The 26334-nt window shown below is 40.5% G+C and overlaps 1 protein-coding gene across 4 annotated transcripts in view; it reads left to right on the top strand.

The window, feature by feature from the left end:
• Window positions 1–26334, top strand: part of SS18 (SS18 subunit of BAF chromatin remodeling complex) — a 44291-nt gene that overhangs the window by 836 nt on the left and 17121 nt on the right. For all 4 annotated transcript variants that reach the window (XM_075584878.1, XM_075584894.1, XM_075584886.1 and 1 more), the window contains exons 2-5: window positions 2946–3022; window positions 7101–7185; window positions 22107–22260; window positions 25741–25962. In XM_075584878.1, coding sequence (XP_075440993.1) covers window positions 2946–3022; window positions 7101–7185; window positions 22107–22260; window positions 25741–25962 — 538 coding nt within the window. The remainder of the gene's footprint in view (window positions 1–2945; window positions 3023–7100; window positions 7186–22106; window positions 22261–25740; window positions 25963–26334) is intronic.

Genomic DNA, 26334 nt, shown 5'->3' on the forward strand with positions numbered 1-26334 from the left:
CATGTTTGGTGTTAAGTTTTTATATTTGTCAGGGGTAATTCTATACTGTTTCCCCCACAAAGTAACGCAAGCGTCTAAATCTGTGTTTGGACATATTACATATATACAGGTAGTCCTCGCTATCCAACGTTTCACTTTACGAATGGCATATCCAACGCTTTACAATCCAACCCTATGGGCTGTTTTTGTACGCCGGAATGCGTTATCCGACATCTGAATGCGTTATCCAACGCTCACCGCCACTGATTAACATGGGACTCACTTTACAACGGTTTCACTATCCAACGCTACTTCCAGAACGGATTCCATTGGATAACCGAGGACTGCCTGTATACACACACACACACACACGTTTAAGTTTGTAGTCCTTTAATTTTTGTCAGAAGGTGGGATGAAGCTTGTTCCTCAATAAAAAGGAATCACATACACTTATCTTTATAAAGTTGGACTTCCCCTTCTTTTAAAAGTCAGTGAATTGGATGGGGACACACAGGTATCTTAATGCAAAAATTGCTTTTGTGTTTGATTCATAGCACGAGCAGATACAGTTCAACGTTTTGAGGTCGCAGCCCCTTCACCAGACAAGCCCACCTATGTGTCGCATACGTTGGGTAGATCCTGGTAGATTATTTTATGTAATTTGTATCGCGAGCAAGTACGACCTCTTCATCTGACATGTCACACATTGATGGCTATGTCTGAAGGGGCTGCACTATACTGTAACTTTATTTCATTGTTTTCCTTCTTTTTGTGTGATGCGACTATTGAGCAGCACATTGCAGGTGGAAACCAACTGCCCCCTTCCCAACTGCTTCCCTGGTCCCAAAAAGACGAGTTAATGGGGAGAAAACACTCAATGGACTTATACCATATCTCACCCCCCACGCCACTGACATCTTCTACTTTACAGGGCCAGCGCTACAGAGACAACACAGTGACATTTTTTATAACACCTATACTAAATTGATTAAATGATGAATGTGATTTCATTATTCTTTTTTTTTTTTTTTGGTGGGTTATGTAGAATTGCATCCTAAGGACCCGGCCCCAATTAATGATGTAAGAATCTACGAGCACGAGCACCAGATGCACCGTCGCTATCACTCATGTTTTGTGGGGGTTGCTTCTTTGTTTAAATATAATTTAAGTTTTTTTTATTAGCTTTCTGAGTTTAGGCTACACTGCCTAATTGTAGAAGGCGCAGTATTAAAATCAGGTTCACATCTTTCAATACGTTCTAGACAGGATCACACTGGACTAATATTGATATGTTTAATGCTTTAACATTTTGTGATTTAAAGGATTAAAACAACACATGTCTAAGAGGCTTGTTCAAAACTCATTTCAAGTTGGTCGGCTTCGGATTTATGAAATAAATGCCTAAATATTTAAAACCATTTCAAAGGCTTAACCTGACAATGTTTGAGTATTGTAATGTGAATTTTAGAGTTGATTTTCTTGCTCTACATTCTGAATTACCTCTTTTGTGTGTCCATTTTTGTAATTGGATATGTAATAGCCTGTAAATGTGCTTACCTTCTGACCAATTGCGTTAGTTCTCTTTGGTCCTTAGTATACGTAGACGTATGACGTATACCTTTTAGAATTAAGCTAAGGCTAAGGCCCCGGTCACGGCGCTGTAATGCGCGCCCGCGCTTTTGGCTGCGCGTTCCGGCGATTCCCCGGTCTGCAGCTCACTGCAGGAGCAGAGACCGGGGGGGCGTGGCGGAGGAGTGACGGGGGCGCGGCCATGACGTCACCCGGCAGGTTCGCCCTCATTGGCCTGATTGGCTGAACCGCCGGGGGGCGTGCCTAGCCGCTCGACGCGAGTTCCTGCTCTCAATTCTATTCTAACTCAAGACAGGATGCAGCAGCAACACCAAAGTTATGGTGATCATGGCTGAACATAAGCATATTTATAATGAATTTGAAGAAATTAAATTTGGGGATCTGAGGCAGTAAGATGTGGTAGTGACATAGGGGTGGGAAGGGAGATGGGTGTTTGCTGTCTTATCAAAAAAACAACAACTTAGAGCCCTGTGGACTTTCATAATGTATGAAAAATGCAAAGTCAAGGGAATTTATACACAGAATATATTAACAGTGCTAGTGCACTGAGGATGTGTGTGTTGAAGGTGTTTGGAAGGGCTCTTCCACCAGTTTCCCAAAGAACTGGATCTGAAAATAAATTGGGAGTTGAAGGTTACAGGAGTAGCATAATGTAATTTATGAAACATGAAATACAGTACCTATAAATCCTTGCACTATGTTGAAATGTACTGTACAGGCATACCCCAGTTTCAGGACACTCACTTTAAGTACACTCGTGAGTAAGGACATATCGCCCAATAGGCAAACAGCAGCTCGCGCATGTCCTGAACAGCAATACCGGCTCCCTACCTGTACAGAAGACGTGTGCAAGTATGGAGACTATAGAGCCTGTTACAAATGCGTTAGTTACATCAGTTATGCACGTATATGATGATTGCAGTACAGTACATGCATCGATAAGTGGGAAAAAAGGTAGTGCTTCACTTTAAGTACATTTTCGCTTTACATACATGCTCCGGTCCCATTGCGTACGTTAATGCGGGGTATGCCTGTATGTATGTAGGTATGTATGTAAATTACCTTACAAGTGAGTTTGCATGAACCAAATTGCAATTTTCTCCTTTTAGCAACAACAATGATTTTATCAGTAGCGGACAGTTTGTTACAATTAAACTTTTTAGTTTATTCTGAATTGTGTAGGGGGTTGTCTATATACTGTCACAGCATCACAGTCCTCTAAATTCAATTCCACGCTTGGCTTTATTGTCCATGATGCATCACTGCTAAAACTAATTTGTCCCTGTATATTTGTTATGTATATCTTGTGAATGTGCTGAAGACTTTAAATGTTTCTCGATGAATATTTTAAATCTAAACACACTTTTTTGTTTCAGATGTTGGATGAAAATAACCATCTAATACAGTGTATAATGGATTATCAGAACAAAGGAAAGGCATCTGAATGTTCACAGTAAGTAGATATTGAACTGAAAGGGAATTAAATGTGAAGCTTCTTTATTCCCCTGTAAGATAATACAGCTATGAGCTACTGTTCGTGCAATTATGACAATTTATAATGTATCCATTAACTGTCTTCGCTGTCTAAATGTTGTACATATTGGATGCTATATCATAAATTAGGTTCTTTGTATTGGTTGCATATTTTTATGCCATAATCATTGTGTCCTGCCTAGTGTGTTATGGTCCGCTGTTGGATAAGCAGCTAAACTATCTTTGGGTTGCCTGTAGCAGTTTAGAGACTGAATTTCTTATATAATGGCTATGTAAGATTTGCTATATATAATTTTTTGTTGCGTTTGTTCCGGAGATACGTTTGGAATTGTTTTCTCACAGCTAGTGTGTCACTTTAAATAGGATCTGATAATCCCACAGTTTTCATGATTGTGTAGCTTGGAATTTTCAGCTACTTGGTGAAGTAGGGGCAATGACTAATTTGTACTACATGTTGATACTTTGGTACATTCTGTACATGTACAGTATATGGATTTCACTACGTGTGTGTGTGTGTGTGTGTGTGTGTGTGTGTGTACACGTACGCACGCAATGTTGATATAGAGGTGTAATGTATTTATGGCATGTGCGATAGTTGCCTAAATTGAGTTGTAAGATTGCATAACTTCACAACTGGTGAAAAGGAGACTGAGGCCGCTTACATGGTACTGGTGCGTGCGGCTTCGCACGCCTCTCCTTGCCACGATCGGTGCGCAAAGGGGAAAGTGGCGAAGCCGGGGGGCATGCCCGTGACGTCATGTGAGCGGTTTGTCCTCATTGGCTGAACTGCGCACGTGACCGGGCTGTTGCTCGGCAAATTCAAACCAGTTTGTCGCTCGTGAAGTACCGATCGTGCTCGTGCACGCGCGATCTATGTACAAACGCATTGGTATCCATTTGTTTGTAGTCGGCGCGAGCGATGTCTCTCGCACCGTCAGATCTACTATGGACACAGCCTATGGACGAGCTTATAGTCTGGGCATTGGCGAGAGCGCAAAACAAATTGCCGACTCCCTATGAGGTCGCCCCTAGTGCTCGCAGGCGCACACACACACACGAAAGAGCACGATGACGGGACCACGTTTTCAAAAGACAAGATTTTTGGCCCTATGGCCACGTCACGGCGGCGGTTCAGCCAATGAGGGCGCCCCGCCACGCCTTCCCATCGCCTGAACGTCTCTAGGAAGGAGAGTTTACAATCGCTGGAGTGACAGACGTGCAACATCTGCACGTGCTCCCTCGTGCAGTGAGTAATCTCAGCCTAAGGCCTTGGGCATGAAGCGCTGACCCGTGCTGAGGTCCGCTCACGATTACAAGTGAGCCCCTGCAGCCGCAATGAGAGCGGCTATAGCAGGGGCTCGCGCACGCTTCCGCAAGCGTTTGGAAGCGTAGGTATTAAGAAAATTATAGATTCAAGCGCTCACGGGAGCGCAGGGCCGGTCACGTGAGCGGTTCGCCCAAAGAGGGCGAACCAGCTCCGTGACGTCACTGGCCCGCCCCCCGACACGCCCCCGGACGGCGCGCTAACCAAGGCCAGGGAAAGCACCCGCTTCCCCTCAGCCTCTGCAAGCCTCCACACGGGCTGAGTCACCATGGACTCAGCCTAAGGAGCTAATCTAAAGCACAATAGACAAATGACAGTAAATCGTCTGGTGTATGGTTACCAACACATTTTCAGTTATGTAATATGAATGTTTTGGACGGGTTAGTTTTTTTTGTTTATATTTTGTGTAATGGACTTCAAAATATGGTATTCTACAGTTCCATTGTGCTGATTTCTGATTTTAAATTGGCTTGCTGGTTTCTTGTTTTTTTATTATAAAATAATAATAATGAAGGCAGGTTTTGAGCCTAGTCTTTGTATTGTTTCTGTCATTTGCTTTTGGGTTTGTCTCAAACAGGGCAGAAGTGCTGGGATTTAAGAATGTTATTCTACCTCTTGATAATGCTAATTTTTATATCGATAAACTGCTGTTGAACTACTAGTATAAATAGGTTGGAACTACCATATAACAGATCACGAACATTTATTTGAACACATTTATGTACACTGGCATTGAATAAGGCTAAGGCCCCGCTCCCAGAGTCAGCACGCCCGCACTGCAGACAGGCGGGGCGCTGACATACACAGACCGCGATATGCGGTCTGTAGGGAGCAGGAGGTGGGCGGGAGTGGGAGGCTTGAGCGGGAGGGGGGGCGTGGCTTGAGCGGAGGGACCCGCTACTCCCCCCCACCCCCTCCACGGCTCGGGCTGCTGATTGAAGGTAAGTAAAGCAACACACACACACACACACACGCAGGCACTCATATACACACACACACACACACACACACACACACACACACACACACACACACACACACACACACACACACACACTCAGACAGAGGCAGGCACTCACGCACTCAGGCACACACATACGCACGCACTCAGGCACACACATACACAGGCACTCACGCTGCTGTCACTCCACACTCCTCCCCGCTCCCCGAAGCCTCTCCTCCCGAAGCCTCCCCTCCCCATTGGCTCACAGCCACACCACGTGACGCATCAACGCTAGGGATCACCATTCTCTTGTATCCCATAGCGGCTGACGCGCCACAGCGTGTAGTAAGCTGTGCAGCCAGGGGGGACCGGGACCGGCTCCGCAGGATTCCCCTGCTGGTAGGGAACTCGCGTGTGGCCGCCCGCGCCACCGAGCGCAGCGGGACCGAGGCCTTAGTAAACATATACACGTTTCTGTTTAGCTATAATACATGTTCTGTATGTATACGTACATGAATATAGATGTCTGGAGAATAGCGGGTATTTTCTTTATAGACCAACAATTGCTGAGATGTGTAAAACAATTCTTGTTTGCACACCGTCTTAGAATAAATATTACAATATATTTATCTGCACAGTGTTTGCAATTTTTCAATATGTTTTTTTCTACTAGGTATTTTAGGGTGCTTAAGATTTTCTAGCAACCTTTAGTGGCTGCTCTATTGCCTTGTTGATTTTCTACTTCCAAACATGTGAGGCAACCACATTCTCTAAGTTTGGATCCACCATAGTAGCACTGATCATTGATTCATAAAATGTTTGACACATTGAGCAGGGATTCTTCTTATTGTCCATGTTCTGTGACACAGTAAAACCAGACGTGAGACACTGCCATGTAACATTTGTTAGATACACTATTACATACAGATATGTTAAGAATGTCTTCTAATAGAAACAATTATCACCCTGTTCCATTTCATGGTACACTACATTAACCTGCATATATACACATTAGTTGGTGCAGGGGGGCGCAAATTTTTGGCTCTGCTCAGCCTGGTTTTCGGCGAAAAATGACACCGCAGGGTCATGTGATGTCACGTGACCCCATGGTGTCATTTGACACCTCGTTGTCAGAAGCCGTTGGAGAGCAGGTAAGTGAGTTAGAGAGGCCTCTCGCACTCCCCGGCATTTAATTTAAATGCTTTGGGGAAGAGGGCGGGACCTCTGTAACCGCCGTGCCCCACAAAAAAAATTCTCGCGCACCCCTGAGTTAGTGTATGCTGATATAAAAAAACCTAGATATTCCTTTACATTTTTTGGGTGTGACCTTAACACCTTTGATGTCATGCTAGTCTGTTCACTTTGTTTCTAAATTGTATGAATGATATCCTAAAACCTCATATCTTATTTGCTTGTTTATTTTCCACTTCAGTGCATTACTTTCAGTGTTTTACAGGCACCCTATCTTCAATAGGGTTAATATATTTATAATTCTCCTATTTTGTTGATTTATCACTTTATCAGGACTTTACTTGAACTTTTAATCGTTACATCACATGATACACTCCTCAGCTGTTGACTTTTTTTTTTGTGCGCATTGCTTTTGTCACATTGATTAGGTTTTTGCGTTTTGGTAAAGTGTATATTGCTTCATTTTTTGTTGGTGTTAGAACATTATTTTTCATAATTACGGTGCAAGAACACTGTTCTTTCTGTATGGTAATGTGTGATCGGTTGCTCTAACAGCTAACCTTACTTTTCATTTAATAGATATCAACAGATGTTACACACAAACTTGGTTTACTTGGCCACGATAGCGGACTCCAATCAAAATATGCAGTCTTTATTACCAGCAGTAAGTAGTTCTAACAATGTTTTTGTTATTATGTAAAATAGTCTCCGTCACAACAATATTGATATTTACAAAATAATTGTATTGTATGTCTTTATTTATATAGCGCCATTAATGTACATAGGCCCTTATGAATGAAATAAAAAGTTTGCGTCTCATCTTCAGACTTCACAACCAGGAAACATGAAGAAAGCATTAAGAATATGGTGACATAACTTGTGTATGTAGTGATCGCTTATTTTGAAAATATAGGATTTGGAATGCTTGTGTATTTATGTGCATCTTTATTTGTATAGTAATCTAATGTAACAATATAAGGCATAATGCCAATAAGGGCTTCAAACATAAGTAAACATTGGGAAAAAGGGGTTCCTGTCTCGATCAGTTTACAATTTAAGTGGTATGTAGGGAGAACTTAGTCAGTTGAATGGTGTTAGTGTGTATTCAAGGAATGAGCTACTGATATGCTTAATTAACGAGATGCGTTTTTCTTTGTGCTGATCATATAATTGAATAATGGCAATCCTCTTTGTAAACTGTATCAAAGGTAGAGTCCAAGAAACATAGTTTCAGTTGTGTTAAAGTAAACACACACGATCTGTTTTCCACTTAACACAATCTCCACTCGTTACACTTTAGCCATAAATATTAAACATTTTGAGAATATTAATAGTTCTAGCAGTTTACTAGAAGCATGACTTGTTAATGTTAACACCGCATCTCATTTAGTAATTGTCTGTTCTGTACTTTGGGGTTATCTGAGGGCAACAGTAGCAGAAACTGGTTACATTGTATATGGAAAAATATTAGCAATAGATTAGGTAAGAGATTATTTTTTCCTTCCGTGTCCTCTGACAGCCCGATTCAGATGGTATAACTTTTCCTCCTAGCTGGGGTAAGAGAAGGATCCTTGATGACAGGTGTAAAGGTGGTGTGGTCTCCCTTCTGATCCATTATTGTTCTCCTACCTTAGCTGGAGGAAGGCTATCCATAAGGAGAAACGTCTTTTTCTGGATTTTTTTTATTTTATTGGGCTGTGTTCTGGGGGGTATGTTATATGGGAAAAACACCCTTGTTTGTCCCTGGTCGCTCTCTAGCTACCATACCTTGCAATACCACCTTTTTCAGTTCTCTGGATGCATGCAGTGGGCCTGTTCAGTAGGTTGAAGACAAGTGCACACGATTGCGTCCTTCTAACGTCCACGACGGCACATTTTTACCCCTGCTTCTGATTTCAGCACTCCACATGGGCAGTGAAACTTTCCAGTCTCTCCACAGGTGAGTGCAGAATTGCTTTTCTTTTCAGGTGTAATGTCTTCCGAAGAGGAGGCGATTCAAGATGAAGTAGGTGGTTTTTTTTTTCCCCAATACAAAAGATCTGGAGTAATAAAGAGCAGGAGTACCACCCTGAATATAGAAGACATTAAGGCAGAATTCGACATTTTGGATTGGGTGTTCCTTTGTCCAAGAAAATCAAACCAAGTTTTGCCGGTACACAAGACGATAAATAACCTAATATCAGCAGAGTGGTCATCTCTGGGCAGAAGACGGCTATGAGAAAGACATTTCCCTTGAACGTGGAATATAGTGGAGTTTGGCGTCTCTCCAAGGTGGATGCGGCCGTGACTCGGAATACTAATACCCCTTGTAGGATGGCTCCTCTTTTAAAGATCCCATGGACAAGCGGATTGAAGGAATCCTCAGGAAATTGTATACGACGCTAGGGGCAACGGTTAGATTAGCTACTGCAATGGCGTGTATTTTTAGAATCGTGAGACTTTTGATTTCAAATTTGAAAGAAGTGAAACTGGAACTTTCAGGCAAATTGTTGAACGATTTTTCTAACCTTCGAGAAATGATGGGCTTCTTATGCGACTCGCCAATGGATATTTTATATGCCTATTGGCAAGATCTTCCGCTAATTCAATGCCAGCAAGGAGGGCCTTATGGCTGAAGCCGTGAGCAGCGGCCAAATCATCCAAGAATAGGCTTGTTTTCTTGCCTTATTCAGACTCTTATTTGGATGAGATTATAAGTAAGTTATCTGTGGGCTAGGGTGTTTTATTTTTATTATTTTTTTTTTTAATTCCCACAGTTATAACAGTCATCTTTTAAGAACAGACCCAGGCAGGGGGCACCATGGGTCCTCATCAAGAAGCGGAGTCCCTAAAGTTCACAGGACACGGGTCTGGCAATTGCTAGGCAGACTGGTGGGGTTTCTAGACCATTGGGTCCATTTAACTACATATGCTTGCATCTGGCAGATAATCGTCCAGGGCTATTCACTAGAATTCTGTCTGAAGCCAAAAGATCGTTTCAGATAGTCAAGGTTTCCAAGTCATCCGGTAAAAATAGCTGCCTTGGTGTAGGCAATACGTTTGTCAAAGGCCGCAATCCAGCGGATGTCTCCAGAACAAATAATCCAAGGCTCCTATTTCTTTCTATTTCTAGTACGCATGGCATCAGGAGGCTTCATAGTGGGGCTCGACCAAAAGGCAGTAAACGGATTTTTACACATCAAAACCTTTTAAGATTGAGTCCCTAAGAGCAGTAATGACGGCAGTACCCAAAAGGAGACTAGCATCATTAGATCTTTGAGATGCCTACCTCCCATAATGCCGTGTCAACAGAAATTTCTACGCTTTTGTGTAAAAGGCCCGCATGATCAGTTTAGCGCACTACCGTTCTGGCTCCTAACAGCCCCAATGACCTTAACGAAGGTGATGGCATTCATAACAACCTCTCTGAGACAGCAGGGCATTTGCATAATGCCATACTTGGGCGACTGAATAATAAAGGATTCATCATACCAAGTGGACAAGATCCATGTTGCCAAGGTACAAAAGGAACTGGAAGAGCACGGTTCTGTAATACCTTTAGAAAATATCAATTTGTTCCCATCCCAGAAGATTCTGGTTTTGGGAGTTCTCGTCTACCGAAACAGTATGATATGCCTACCACAACAGAAGCTAGTCAGAATTAAATGGGATCTTCAGATGTTCCACACTGCGATCAAGACTCCAGTTCATGCACTTCATAGGGCTCCTAAGTTGAGTCACTGTTATTCCATGGGCAAGATTTCACCTCCGGCCGTTGCAGAAGAACTTCATCAGGCCAGGAGGACACAGACCTTTCAACCCAGGAAGCAAGATCCCATTGTGGCAAGCTACCAAACAAACCTATTGTGGTGGGTCAGCCAAGAAAATCTACTAAAAGGAAGGTCAATGACCGCTCCACTGTGGACGACTCTGACATCTGACACCAGCCTAACTGGGTGGGGTGCACTTTGTTGGGCCACAGCAGTCCAGGGTCTTTGGTCCGTAGCCAAAACAAAGATGCATTTCAATATACTGTATTAGAGATCGAGCTATCTTTTATGAATTTTGGGAGAAAGAACGAGCTTGCAGATTACCCTCTAAGAATTATTCCCAACATCATGACAGCTGTTGCATTCGTACATCAATCAGCAGAGGGGAATCAGAAGCATGCTAGCTCTGAAGGAAGTCTCCAAAATTTGGGATGGGTGGAAAAATCCGTACCCAAGATATCTGTGGTCTCCATTTCCAGATTCAAGAATATAGAAGCACATTTTTTTGAGCAGTCTGTCCAACTGGAAGAAAGGGAATTGTGTTTTTCAGTGTTCTTAGATGGGGTCATCCATCAATCGAACTGATGGCTTCAGACGTAAATAAGGTGGTGGAAACTTACTTTGCAAGATGATAGGATGTGAAAGCAGCCTTCCTGGATGCATTGTCTATTTTAGTATGGTCCTTGCGACTAGCCTATATCTTTCCACCATTCCCACTACTTCAAAAGGTTATTAACAAGATTGATGCCAAAGCGGATGTCATCCTTATAAAATCGTATTGGTCTAGAAGACCATGGTTAGCTGAGCTAGTGAACCTCTGGATACAAGCGCCTTGGGAGATTTGCTTATCTCCAACAATACTGAGGCAGGAGCTGGTATTCGATTCCAATCCAGACTTTTAAAGATTGACAGCATGGAGTTTGAGAGGAGATTGCTAGCTGACCTAGCTTTATCGCATCGTGTAATAACCTTAATGCAATCCAGTTAAAACACTTCCACAATGTATTAAAGGATATATAAAATCTTCTTGTTTTGGTGCCAGAAGATACAGGCCACTAATGCTTCAACCCCACAAATCTTGAAAAAGGATTAAAGCCAGCATCTCTGAAGGTATATGTATGTAGCAGCCTTTTGGGCCTTCTTCAATCGTCAAATTGCAATGGATCCCTTGATAGCTATGCTGACAGTCGGCTTTTAAGATCAAACCCAGAATCGAAGCTCAAATTCCTACATGAGATTTGAATTTAGTATTCAATTCTGACACTTCCTCCTTTCGAACGGCTTCAGGCTGTTTAGATAAAATTATTGACCATTGAGGTAGTTTTTCTCTTGGCATTTATGTCTGTCCTAAGAGCAGGAGAATTGCAGGTCTTTATCTTGTATCTATCTACAGATTCATCAGGACAAGCAGTGATGAGAACCATGTCACACTTAAGCTCTAAGGTTTCCTCGAGAGTTTGATTTGATCAAGAAGTAGTGGCTCCATCTTTCTGCAGCAATCCAGCTAACAGAGAGAGAAGGCAGCATAATCTGGATGTGGTCAGAGCGCTTAAGGTCGGTCTACATTTCACAGAAGAATTTCGATCACGTTCACAAAGATTTGTTCTTTTTGAATGGCAGGTGACCTCCAGATGCATAACATCTGTCATTCATGAAACACATAAAGCTGCAGGGAAAGAAGCACCACTCCAGCACAATGCCTACTCAACCAGGGTCATGGCAGCATCATGGACGGAGCAAGCTCAAGCATCTACACATGACATATGTAGGGTGGCAATCTGGTCTAATGTGTAGACATTAGTCAAGCATTATCGGCTAGATATTCAAGCTTCTTCGGGTGAAAGATTCAGCAGAAAAGTGCTGCAGGCCATGGTCCCAGGCTCTCCCACAAATATTTTACTGGTCTGGGAAATCCCATTTGTATGTGTCTGCTATAGAGGAAGTGGTTGCTATGAAGAAATTGGGAAGTTTACCTCCAATATTTCGGTTTGTTCGAGTCCTCTGTGGCTACATACATCCCATCCTTTGCTTTTCTCTGTTGTATGTCTGTGCCTTTTTGTGCTAGCTTTGAAAGAGGAAGAACTTACCAGAGGGCAGGCCACAGTTCCTTTATTCTTGTATCAAGAACTCTTGTCCTACTCCAACTTCGAGGAATTATCCCAACTGTATCTGACTGCCATAGAGAACTCTTGGAAACCAAAATATCAGAGGTAAATGTCCTATTTTTCCTCGTTTTTAGTACAGCTTTGGCCACACTTCCATATAGAGGTTCACAAAACAAGTTTAACAGTCTTGATCCTGAGGTGGTTGAATGAACGAGAAGTGGGCTGAAGGACAGGTGATAGATGTGATAAACTGACTTTACGAAGAGGAGCGGGGTGTCCCACAGTGTGTGTTTGTGTTAAGCATGCAAACCAGTGCTCTTTTTACATTTTTTATTGGTGACCTAATGGATGGACTGGATGCTTAACTATTTCTTTTGGCAGGTGACATAGACCTGCAACAAGGTTGATGCTCTTGGAGGGGTAGCAAAAATAATAAATGTAGCTTAACTAGAGATGTGAAATGGCAACTACAATTCTATGCAAAGAAGACTAAAAGAGGAGTGAAACCTCCACATGTACATGGTGGGGTGGGAGGGGGTGAGCAGAATGGAGAGGAGATCTAATTAGAAACTGTAAAACACATGGTTATAACTAAGGTTCAGGAGGACAGTATTTTTCTGGAAAACAAGTATTCAAGCTCTGCAAATTCTGGGGGAACATGGGAAAATACTTCACTGAATGGGTAGTAGATCTATGAAACAGCCTCCAAGCAGTTTCAATTGAGGTTAATACAGTAAAGCAATCAAAAGATCTAATGGGATCCGAGGTTTTGCAAAGGAAAATATGAAGACTATATGGCACGAATGGTCCTTATGGAATGTAAATGGCTGTTTAATTTACTTTATGTACTTTAGATCTAGATTATGATGGCTCTCAAAAAAATGGGAAAATATGCTTTCAAGTCTGACCCACTTCAGAACAGCCTTCCCTTCTACTGTTAACTTGCTTTGCCGCCACTGTTGTTGCCAATCCCTCAGTTCACTAATTTATAAAATGGGCTGCGATTAACAGACCTAGACTCCCGTAAGTGTTAGAGCAGCACACACAATGATTTTAGTAAATATCAAGATGTCTAAAATTTTATATTTGCCTATTGTTGTTAAGCCATAGCCGAACGCTCTAGCTGCTAAGAATAACCATTTGAATTTGTAAACGCATATTAGTGAATGTTTTATCTATCGACCTTTCTTTACTTTCAATTCATAACTGTGCAGAATAATGTAATACTTCATAATCGTACATCCACACTGTATCTTTTGTTATTAGTCAGGGGTGTTCTCTCCTTCATGTACCTTCCCTGAGCCCTCTTTCTTTGGCTTGCCTTTTACTTTCTTAAATTTCCTATTCTCACACACATCCACTTCTTCTTTTAATCCCCATTCCACGTTTCTTTTCCATTTCTCCCCATATTCCTTCCAACCCGTTTTCTCCCCACAATCTGTTTCTGCTTCCTCTCCCACCCATGGTGTTTTCCACTTACTCTCCCACCTATGGTGTCTTCCTCCAGAAAGGAGAATGTCCATATTGAGTACAATAGAGAATAAATTTACACTTTTTTTTTTTTTTAATTGGTTGGCTTACATTATGCAGATTCATAAGGAAGCTTACAACGCACTTGGCTACAACTGAGCAACTAAGTGAAAACACTCTATTGCACTACTACATTTTAAGGGGATTTTCATAATTTAAGATGAATAATAGCTTTGCTGTTTTTGTTCTGTAGGTTGAACTACCAAACAAAAAACATACCAAAGTATTTATTTATTTATTTATAAAATATTTTACCAGGAAGTAATACATTGAGAGTTACCTTTCGTTTTCAAGTATGTCCTGGGCACAGAGTAAAACAAAATAATACATGGTTACAAATACAGTTACATAAATGAACAAGGTATACATTATATACAAGACATTGCATGCACAGTTAAAGAAAATATATATTATGAGCGTATGAAACAGTTACAGACCAGATTAAAGTGTGAGACAGCTTTAGATTTGAAAGAACTTAAGCTGGTGGTGGATATGAGAGTCTCTGGTAGGTTGTTCCGGTTTTGGGGTGCACGGAAGGAGAAGGAGGAACGTCCGGATACTTTGTTGAGTCTTGGGACCATGAATAGTCTTTTGGAGTCTGATCTCAGGTGATAGGTACTGCATGTGGTAGGGGTGAGGAGCTTGTTCAGGTAGCTGGGTAGCTTGCCCAGAAAGTATTTGAGGGTGAGACAGGAAAGGTGAACTTTGCGCCTAGACTATGACTTTGTATAAGTATGACCTAAGTATGACTTTGGTATGAGCCCTCTAACAATACCACTACTATGCATTGTATACAGCCAAATTAAAATGGAAGCAGGGATTCCAAAGCGTGAATTTGTAGTTGGCAGTTTTTGGAAATGTGGGTATTTTTTAACTTTTCAATACCATAAAACAAGCCGCTAGTATTGTAGTATTACGATCACTTTATCACTTGTGGTAGCAACCAACCCCCAGTTATGTGAGTGCGGAACGGGTTACCCCCCGTAGAAAGCGAGCAAAAATAGCATGATTTTCCCTGTGTATGATACGGGGCCAGTGGCATGTCGGCACTCGCGACATAAAAGGAATTTTCCTCCCAAAATGTTAAAGAAGCAATGCCACCTGCTCACAATTTTATTTTTAAAATTTTTTACTTGCTTTTCATGGAGCTGACCAGTATCCCCTGACCTCCAGGGACCCACTAGAGAGAGCTCCCCAATGTTAATCCATATTGGAAAACTGGCTACCTATATCGCATTAAAGTATGTTATATTGGGATGAAAAAAAATAAACGTTTGTACAAAATATAGATTTTCTAAGTGGAACAGACCTTTTTCGTCCTTTCATATAGTTTAACAGGGGTAAAAAAATCTATACACAAGAAATGTCGCAAGGCTCTGCTCCACTGTTGGACCCTCTTGTTATCTTCAATTCGTAAAAAGAAACACCAGAGATGGTATAGCTCAAGCAGCACAAATACTACAAACAAAGGGTAAATCCAAAAAATATAGATGCCAGTGGGTTTAAAAAAAAAAGCAAAGGGGCTTATTCTATATCATCCAAAGGGGTAGTTCAGGCTATTTTCAGCTATAAATCTCCAGTAAAGTCAATGGGGAATTTTGGGCAAAAAACACAATTTGGCTGCTTTGGCTAATATAGAATAAGCCCCGAAAGATCTGCCTTAACTAGTAAGGGCTTGGAGTAGATGCTAATATGGGACCTGGTGGTACCTGGTAAAGAGAGAACATTGGAAGTATTGTATGTCCCAGGAAGTTAGAATCTCACTGCTTCCTCATATGTCCACACACTACCGGGTGTACCGTCCTCTATTGGTGGAGTCTCCCCGCTCATGTTTGTGTCCACACTCCACTGGGCATTTTCTGAGAAGATGCAGTGGTTATATGATCGCACAGACAGGTGTTGTATATGATGTTGTAGGGCACAATATCCAATAGCAGGAGTTTCTTCGACGACACTGCTTATTGCAAGTACCCAAAGTTTAACCTGGTCACTGTTCACCATGAAATTGGTACCACTGAACCGTAGCTTGTAAGGGAAATAAACCCCACACCAAACTTGCTGGGGGAAAAAGATAGATACTCGTATTCTAAAGTCCCAAAAAGATGTATTAAGAAATATGAAAACAGACCTAAAAAAAAAAAAAGGAAGCCTGCCCAGACACGTTTCTAGCGTATAAATGCTCTTTATCAGGGCTTTACATTGCTGTACAGGTGTCGGTATGAATATTAGCTAGTTAAAGTGACAGTGTTTTAATCTGTTATTGGAAGCGATAATTCAATATTCATATTTAAATTAGATGAATATTCGTACACAAGATATTAATATTGTTAAATATGTTTGACAAAAATGAAACCATGACTCGTATGTTCCCCATATGAAAGTTATGTATCTCTATAGGTTTCCCACCAATAAAGCTACCATTTTCAAAAGCCAAGTCATATGTGAAATAGTCTACAAAAATGATTTAAAACACACAGCCTATTTTCATGTATTCCACTTGGTTCTATAATGTTTAATTCAAATATATTGTAGTTGAAGTAAAGGAAGTGAATCCCTAATGAGTGCTCCAATAGTGCACAGTGGGGCCGTGGATATATATATATATGGTATATCAATAAATCAGTCCCAACATTAAAGGATACTTTAAATATGAAACAGTTCTTGAAGCCAAATTTCCAACAAATAAATTCAACAGCCCAGTGTTGTGTGTAAAGTCGATATATAATCACCTGTATGCTGCCCGGAGCCCGTATACAAGGGAAGAATAACAGCTGACCTTATCCGCCTTGGTGTGGAATCCGCATCAACGGTAGTCCCTCGCGAGGTAGGTCTGTAATCCCGTGGCTCCGTGATGTACAGGCTACACTTAAACACGTTGCACTGGCTGAAGGAAAAACGGCAATCTGCTTGTAATCTTCCGTGTTGCATACTCTCATCTAGACAAGAAGCCTCTCCTCTGTTCCCGTGCGTGCTTCAGTCCGGATAAAAAGTTACGTGCAGAGAGAGAGGAATGAGCACTGCGATTGTGAAAATTAGGTTGGAGGCAGGTAAAAATATATATTCATTTATTTGGCATAATGGCCAAAGCTAAAAAAAAACCAGTAGTTGAATCCTCTGACGCATTTCCCGCCTCTGGGGCGCTTTATCATAAAGTGCCCCAGAGGCAGGAAACGCGTCGGAGGATTCAACTGCTGTTTTTTAGCTTTGGCTATTATGCCTAATAAATATATATTTTTTACATGCCTTCAGCCTAATTTTCACAATCGCAGTGCTCATTCCTCTCTCTCTGCACTTAATTCAAATAAATATTGTATCCCTAAAGCTACTACTCTTAAATCATTTTCATATTCATGGTTATATTGCATAAAACGAGTATTTCATATTTTGTTTCCTAATTGCCATATCTTTTAACTCTGTCATTCCTATATAGACTATCACATGGAATATAAGTGAGCACTCCCATTTGTGTTGTAACTAATAAAATTCTTAACATCCCATATATTGGATTACAGAAACATTTTAACCACATTTATGTATTGTGGACAGTTGACAGATTTTAAAGCAAACTAGAATATTTAAGAGTGACTAGAATCATTATCTGTATTTCTAGCCCCTCTTTCTTTTCCATATATGAATGTTCTTCAGAGTGTCAGCTCTTTTAGACCACAAAAGATACAAGTTTCTCATCTAAAGTATGTGCAATTTTCTTTTGAAGAATCTTATATTCCTGTATTTCGTAATAAATGAAATCATGTTGATTTGGCTGTAGTGTATTTATTTCCGGTTTCTTGATCAAATACTTTGGGTATGAATTTATCTAAAAGGGGTTCTGAATAAACCTATACTTGATTTTATAAATTTCCTGTTGAACATCCTAATTTTTAGAACAGTCTTTTAATCCTTGAATTAATGACTTAATTATTAATTACATGTTTATCATGGTTACTAGACATGTGCAAAACGTTATTTCAATCTGTCTCCTTTCTGAAACATTTTGGGTAAAGTTTAATCCTCCCTGAAAGATTGTCCAGATTTCCAAAAAGTCATTTTTTTTCCAGAAGATTACATTTGAATTTTAGAGGTTATTTAATACTATATACTGTATGTAATTCAAACTGAATGGAAATCCTCTGCTATATATACACCCATGCACAAATTTTAAAATGTCTTCTATAAAACTCTTGTAAAATAAGTTTCTAAAGGCAAAAAAAATATTCAAATCTAAAAATGTGTTTCCTTCCACAATCCAACATAAAGATTTGCATAATTGGGGCCAACAGTTGCCCCCCTAGCTGTAGTAGTAGTTTGAACATAGAAAGCTCCATTGAATTCGAAGATATTATAATTTTAAATGATTTCAATATGTTCCAATAAAAAGTGATTTGGGGTATGGAGGCTCCTCTGTCCTGCAAATAAAGTCTAGCAGCCGCTGTTTCTCGTGAATGTACATCAGTGTATACATTTTCAATATCCATAGTAATAATTAACTGATCATCTCAAATATGTTTTTAACAATTTCAAACCGGCATTGGAATCTTTGAACTAGTTACAGTAGGAAGTGTTGAAACTTTATGGTTTAAGAAAAATATCCACAACATTTGACAGGTTTTCAGTGGCCCACCCTATACCATTTTACTATCTGGTAGCCTGGTGTTTTCTCTATTTTTGTATTTTGGGCACAATGTAAAAAGAGTTTCATGGATTTTATCAACTGAATTGGTCTCAAATCTTTTTATAACTCTTTTAATTGACTATACTTCAGTCTCATACTTCCATATTCCAACCACTGCGCATCCTTTATCGGCTCTTGAAACACTTTGTTCTAGAAGTGAGGATGTTTAACAGGAAATCCTTAAAATGAAGTATAGGTTTATTTAGATCCCCTGCTGAATAAATCCATATTGGAAGTATTTGGACAAGAAGAAGTAAAGAACACTACAGGCAAACCAAGGAAACCTAATATGCCATTTATTAAAAAATGCAGTCGGAATGCATCCAAGGTTAGGAATATTCTAGAAAACAATTGGCACATAGTACAGATGAGACGTGAATCTTTGAACCCTCGTCCTTCAGTCGTCTACAGAATAGCTGGCAATCTAACAAACATTCTTGCGGAGTTCATATATGGAAAGCGAGATGAATAAAAACTGACAATAGAGATAATGATCCTAGTATTTTTTTTTTTTATATATATATATTTTAGAGGTTGCTATAAATGTCCCCTGTCCATAATGCAAACGTGAGTAAAACTAGCAGCGCTATACAAGAACATGCTATTATTATTAAAACGAAGTCTGTAGTCCAATACATGTGGAAAATATTACATTGGCCATTTTATTAATTGCAATACAAAGGGGGTAATCTCTCATGTCCATGTGACAGCAGTCTATGTAGGGGTGGAAAAAAGAAAGTTTCAAGATCAGGAAGTTTAACACACTGGCAATCTTTTTGGAACGTTCAGATTTGAGTATTTTATTTTATTTCTCCCCCCCTCCCTTTCTCCCCCCCTCTTGTAAGGTTGGTGTGGAGTTTTCTTTAGGGGCTACCTTCTCGTGATAATGATTCCACAGTGAACAGGTAAAACTTTGGGATGACATTGCCTAATACAGGGAAACTGATACTACTGCTATTACCAACTGGTGTGGGTATCGTACCAAATATCACCATCTATAACACAACTGGTATCACTGGAAGTTCAGAGATGGGCTCCATCTTTCTCAGTAAGGGGAGCACACTCAGCAGAGTGTGGACTCAGAGGAGTGGGATAGTCTACCAAGAAAGGAGAGTACACCTAGTGGAGTGTGGATGTACAGGGAAGCTGCGAGATTGTTATACCCTACTAGGCCATCCGATACTTGAAATGGTGGGTCTTTACCAGATATCCCCAGGTACCCATATCTACTCCCATCCCTTAGGCCTCAGTGCCAGTGATGGCCACCACAGACTCGGCGCGAACAAAGAGACGGCCCCAGTCAGTGTGTGTGTGTGTGTGTCTGCTTACAAGGCGCTATGGTGCGACCACATTGCCAAAAGACAGGAAATGTGTTTTGGCGCGATGGCTACGTCACGGCGGTGGGTCAGCCAATGAGGGCGAACCAGCCGCGTGATGTCATGGCCGTGCCCCTGCCTCACCCCCACCCCAACTCCTTCGCGATCTAGTCTTCTCCCCCTGCTCTTCTCTGGATGCGTGTCCCATCGCAAACCCTAGACCACAGATTGCGGCTGAAACTGGTGCACGCATCGCCAGGCTCTCCGACGCATGCACGCAGTGACTGGGGCCGTAGCCTGACTGGTGTTATGCAGATGCACACATAAAATAATATATGTCTTTCTTTATTACACCCAATAACTCCTATATCTTTTGGATTTAGTCTCTTTCCAGCATTTGTGATGATTGAGCTATACCGTTTTCATATTTTTGTTTGTGCACTTCAAAAAAGAAAAATGAAATAAAATGTTCTTTTGTTACGAAATATATATATATTTTTTGACAAGATAGGGTTTATATTCCTAATAAAGAGTGCATTTAGGAATCTTAATAAAGGACCAAAGTGAACTAATGCCAGTCATTTTTCACATTTTCTTTTATCAATTTCTTTATTGCATGTGAACAAAATATAAGGCAGGTGTTGAGAAATATTCACACTATTAACACTTCAATGCTGAATATAAACACCAATAAAGTAATGTATGTCACTTACCAATTAGAAGTACAGCATGAATATCACATTAACTTAACATACCTTCTATATTTAAAAATCTACTTTCTAGAACTTGGTCTGGTTCACACATGTTTTTGCCGGTGACATGTTTAAAAAGATACATCTGGGTCACTGGTTCTTTTTATTTTTTAACCCAGATCTGTTACCTATAAGTATTGGTTTTGTAGTTGGTTTATAACATAGTGCTCCGAAACTTGGGAGGGTTTTGATTTTCTTTGGCTGCTCTCTTTTCTTTTCCTGATTTCCGTTTGTTCAGAAGGTGCTTTCGCAGTCAGAGCCCCTTCTCCCATTTATTTTTTTTGGCTCTCTGGAAAGGACAGGGTGGACCAAGGGTAAAGAAAATACTTGATTGATAAACTCTTCCCCATTCAGAGGCCCTTAAGAAATTCAAATGGTAATTTCCAAAAAATGAAAGCAGACAAGTTATTGCTATTAGCATGTTTAGGGAAGCTAATTAGAATGTTACATTTTTCACAAAAGGTATTTTTTTTGGCCAGCTATGTGGATTTTTACCTTTTTTAAAAAGAGACTCATTCACTTTCTATATTTTACGCACCGCCTTATTCTCTGGATTTGTGTATCCATTTTGCTTTGGGTGGTTGGGTATACAGGTCTTGTGCTCATGTTTTGGGTGGGGAATAGAACTTTGTCTGTCATCTGATAAGCACAACATTTGTGAAGTTCTATGTGACATATAATAATAAACATTAATATAGCATACATTTATTCAAGTGCTAGTATGACAGATTGTTGAACCCCAAGAGGGGTGTGATTTCTTTGTGTATCAAAATGTCATGTGTTTGAACATTAGTACATTTTCATTGTTATGATACTGTCATCTGCAGTCTTTTTACACCACAGTGTGTCTGAGATCTGTTCAACGTTTTCAACTGGAATACAAATCTCCATATTTTTGTGTTTGTTTTAATTGTACTTTGTTCTGTGGTCAAGTATTTTCTCCCCCCCCCCCCACACCCTATTACATTTGTATTTCTGGCTGTGCCTTTGAAACTGCTAATAAAGCCCTTTATTAATCTATTGACCTGTCAACACTAGAGGTTATGCTTGTAACATGGGACTGTAGTGCCTTGAGAATATAGATTACTTTAGTTTAATATTACGTGTATGTAGTTTTACTTTGTAACCAAATTACATTCTTCTGCCTGATCATCACAGTTTAGATGGGAGTGGGGGTGTGAGGAAAGAAGGTCCGGGATAGGTAAACTAAACTTCTTACCGAGAATAAAAGCCGAGCTGCATAATCCTAAAAATGGTAGGGGCAATGAAATGGTAATTTTTTGCATAGGGATACAGAGACGCTGCTCATTATTGTTCTTATAGGCTAGGAAAGGTATTGGTACAATTCCATGACCATATACAAATATATGTTATTCTTGTTCCCTCTGTCCTTTACTTATTAGGCTTATTGTATTTTATTTTGTGGATAACCTTAAGTTGTTTTGTATACCTCCACTTTAGCTACCCACACAGAATATGCCTATGGGTCCAGCAGGGATGAATCAGAGTGGCCCTCCGCAAGCACCACGCGCACACAATATGCCTTCAGAAGGGATGGTAGCTGGGGGTCCGTCTGCACCACACATGCAGAACCAGATGAATGGCCAGATACCTGGTAAGATTTTCTCCTCTAAGATATTAACACCAAGGTTGCCTAGCAACCAAAAAGACTTGATGTGCTCAGGGAATACTAGATTGTTGATGACAAAACTGCCTTGAATACCCTGGAGTGCAAGCTCTCACAGTTTGCTAGCTACAGAGCTACGTGACCTGTATTCACTGTTTATCTGTCTGCCCTTGGGCTTTGATGTGGCTGACACACAGCATTGCTGTGATGAACAGAACTGTCTAAATTTAGTCTGTGTGAAACCACATAGTACAGCTGGCTTTCAAAAGCTTTTTGTAGAGATATTGGCCCTTGGCTCAACGAAAAACAAATCCTTTCATAAGGGCAGACATGTTTTACAGTGCATTGTAACTCTCTCACTGCCAGGCCCTCTGGATCATATTAGATCTTGGTTAGTAGTGTTGGCTGTAATAAAAACCGATAGCCAAGAGTTCTCAAACACTTATTTAGCAAACTGACATTTAATAAATGCAGCTCTCAGGATCAGTAGGAGGATGCTACCTTTCAGTTTCAATTATACCATAGAAGGGGCCGGGTGTTCGCAAAATTGTTTGTAAATACTACTTAGCCAGTAACTGACATTTGTAGTCCTGTTGCATTGTTCTAATTGTTGGTTTATATTTTTCTGTAGCCTTAACTTGTAATCCTACTCCTATTTGATCTTGTTTTTTGTTTTGTACCTTTTCTAACACTAGCTTAACTTGCAAACCTAATTTGTTCCATATTTGTTCAACTGAGTTACTTCAATAGAAGTATCTACTTCCAATCAGACTTTTCAATGCTAATGTTTATATTTCTTAACTATTACTTTCTCTGTTCATCAATTCCTCCTCAACATTATGATATTTAAGGGCAAGGTTGACGGATGGTCAGTAAATATTCTAAATTTTGGACAGGATAACACTAGCTGGGATTCACTACATGTGCTGCAATCTGATTTTTCAAAGGTCGAAAACTGGATAACTCAAAACAGTAACTGGCACTTGTGATTTAGGCCCCACTCACACAGCACACTACACGATGTGCGAGCGCGCGGTCGTCACAGATGCCTGGTGGCCAATGGTAGTGTTCAGTATTGAAACTACCATTGGCTGCAAAGTACGACGTCGACGCTGCTGCAGTCGCGGGAGTATTTTCAATCGGTGATCTCCGACTGCAGCAGCGTGACGTCAATTTCAGCAGCCAATCAATGTCCAGACGTTTACATTGATTGGCTGCTGAAATTGAGACTCGACAGTGAAGACGGGGGGCGTCCAGCCCAGCGCAGCCTCGGATGGAATCATGTATACACATGACTTGTCAGTACACCGGATTGCTGTTTTATTATATCCTCCCGTGCTAAAGGGAGCTCCAGCACAGTGCTGAGGAAAAACAAAAAAACAAAACACCATCCATTTGCTCTGCGCCTGTGACACTGCGCCTCCGCCCGCCCGCTCTGTCGAATCATTACGTCTGCTGGGGATGATCACGCATCGCCCAGCAGACGGAGGCGCGTGAACGCAGCGTCCTGAAGCCCCCTGTGTGAACGCGGCCTAAGGCTAAATGTCTAAAGTTTCCCATGGCAGAGCTACTGATTAGAGCCAACTTTAACTCTACTCTTATCTCAGTTACTAGCTTTAAGTATTTGGATATGTGGCTTGGCTCCCACCTAACATTTGGGTTGCATATTGACAAACTGACATCCAAAATATATTCTGAAATTTGCGTACTCGACAGAAATAAATCCAGCTTGAGCCCATTGGTCAGAAAGCGTATTTCACAGCAGATGCTAATGCCAACTATTGACTATGGAGATATAGTGTATAGTACAGCACCCCATATTCAACTCAGCAAACTTGACATTCTTTAAAATCAATATGCTGTTTTATCTTGCTATGTAACTTAAAAACCCATCATTGTGATATGTTAATTTCATTTGGTTGCCTGTTCCTTGTGTCCAGACACAACTTGCATCTTTCCTGTCTTGCCTTCAAATATTTTCTGGGAGTTACCCAATTATCTGAGCAAGCTCATGTCCCCTACTGTAAACAGCCTCCAGAAACCTGCTTATGGCTCCAAAGTTCACTAAAGAATCTTGTTGCTCTTCCATCTTGTAGCGATCACCCCACTTCTGGAACAATTTACCCGAGTATCTCAAATCCGCATCCTGTCTAAGTTCCTTCAAGACTTTGATTGTTTCGTACTTTAAACATGTTTGTAGCTGTAACTTGTAATGTTGTCAACTTTATTTTGTGCCCAGGACATACTTCCAAACAAGAGGTAACTAACTCTCCATGTATTTTTCCTGATGATAAAATATTTGATAAAGTGTCACAACTGTGATCCCATGTTACCTGCTATTGACTTGAATGGCAGTTTATGCAGGCTTGCGGTGTGATAACCTGTATCACACCGTGGTAAATCTCCCCCATTGTTTGACACTCTGTAGACAATTTGCTCTCAATAAGCCTTGGTTCTATTATGTTGGGGAACGGGTCCATTCGGCATAAATGAGCTTGAGGTTTGCTTTTTTTCCCCCCAACAAAATTGTGATAATTCCATATTTGCCGGACTCCACATCAACTCTGTAATACATATGCAGTTCAGTCTTTCCTTATTGCTTACTATATTATCCAAAGATGCTAACATGCTATGAAAATACAAACTTTGGAATTACATGGCTGATTGACGTGCAAATGTTTTCCAGGAACAATTGTTTTTTTTTACCGCGTGGCCCACTTGATCCAATCTTTTATCTGCCTCTTGACTCATTTTCTGCCTCTTGAAATCTCATTTTATATTCAAACCTGGTATTGTTATTCTCGCAAAGAAATCCTTTATTCTTCAAGTCCCATATATGGGGCATTTTTTTCTTTTCAAATAACACTTACTTTGAAATGAATCTTTCAGAGAAAACGGAGTTTCTACTTTTTTGATGTTATTGGTTAATTCTTATTCTATTTGGTAATTATTTGCCCTTGTATCTCTTGCTAATGATGTCATCATATTTGGGTGAAATAAAATAAAGGTAGAATGTTTTACAAACAGTCTTTTTAGGTAAAGATTGCAACAACAAAAAACCACATAGGTTAAAGGATTTTGGGAATAGCAATGAACATCAATGCAGCTCATTCTTCCACTCCTGTGGTACCACCAATGCAAGATGGCCGCTTTGAGACAAGAATGAAGTTAGCAGAATAGACATCTCAAACACATAACTGTCATTTTGTGTTGCTTCTGTAATTTTTTTCTCCAGTTATGCTTTTTTATTTACTCTGGTGTAGCTAGAACTAAGCAAAAATACATGAATTACCATGTTGACAGTCATAATTTCCCATTCTGATGCTGTTTGACCACTATTCATTCTCCTACGCAGCTGCAGTGTTATTGACTAGTCACAGTCCATCAGTGTGGAGGGATTTTGTTACACTGGAGCTGTTACAAAACATAATTTTATATTTTGTCGTGACTTCTTTTGTTTCTTTTTAGGACCAAACCATATGCCTTTGCAAGGACCAGGACCTAATCAACACAGCATGTCAAACAGTTCAATGACTATGCCTTCTACTAACCACGGCTCTATGGGTGGCTATAACCATGCAGTGCCATCCTCGCAGAATATGCCAGTCCAGAATCAGATCGCCATGAGTCAAGGACAACCAATGGGCAACTATGGTCCTCGGCCTAACATTAACATGCAACCAAATCAAGGTAACTTAATGTCTGTTTATCTGAATATAAGAACACTTGGAAAAAGGAAACTCCTGTTCTAAAGATGCCTCAATGCTTATTCATTAACTGTAGCTAATGTACATGACAGTTTCTTTAACCCTGTACACGCTTTAAAAGGATCAGAAATGCACTGAGATTTATTCCCTATTCTCCGGACTTTTTTGCTTCTCCTTTTTACATCGTAAATCTGCCATTTTTTTCTTCCGCCCTTAAAAGTGTCATTAAGAAGAGGAGGGAGAATGTTTAGTTTGTATTCCCAGTAGAAAGACATTAGGAAGAGTATCTTAATCCTTAAGCACTTTCAGACATCACAAATCAAACGTATAATCAGAAAATACCCATGTTAATTTA

This window comes from Ascaphus truei, chromosome 2, assembly GCF_040206685.1.
Source record: "Ascaphus truei isolate aAscTru1 chromosome 2, aAscTru1.hap1, whole genome shotgun sequence".
In the NCBI taxonomy this organism is placed as follows: domain Eukaryota; kingdom Metazoa; phylum Chordata; class Amphibia; order Anura; family Ascaphidae; genus Ascaphus; species Ascaphus truei.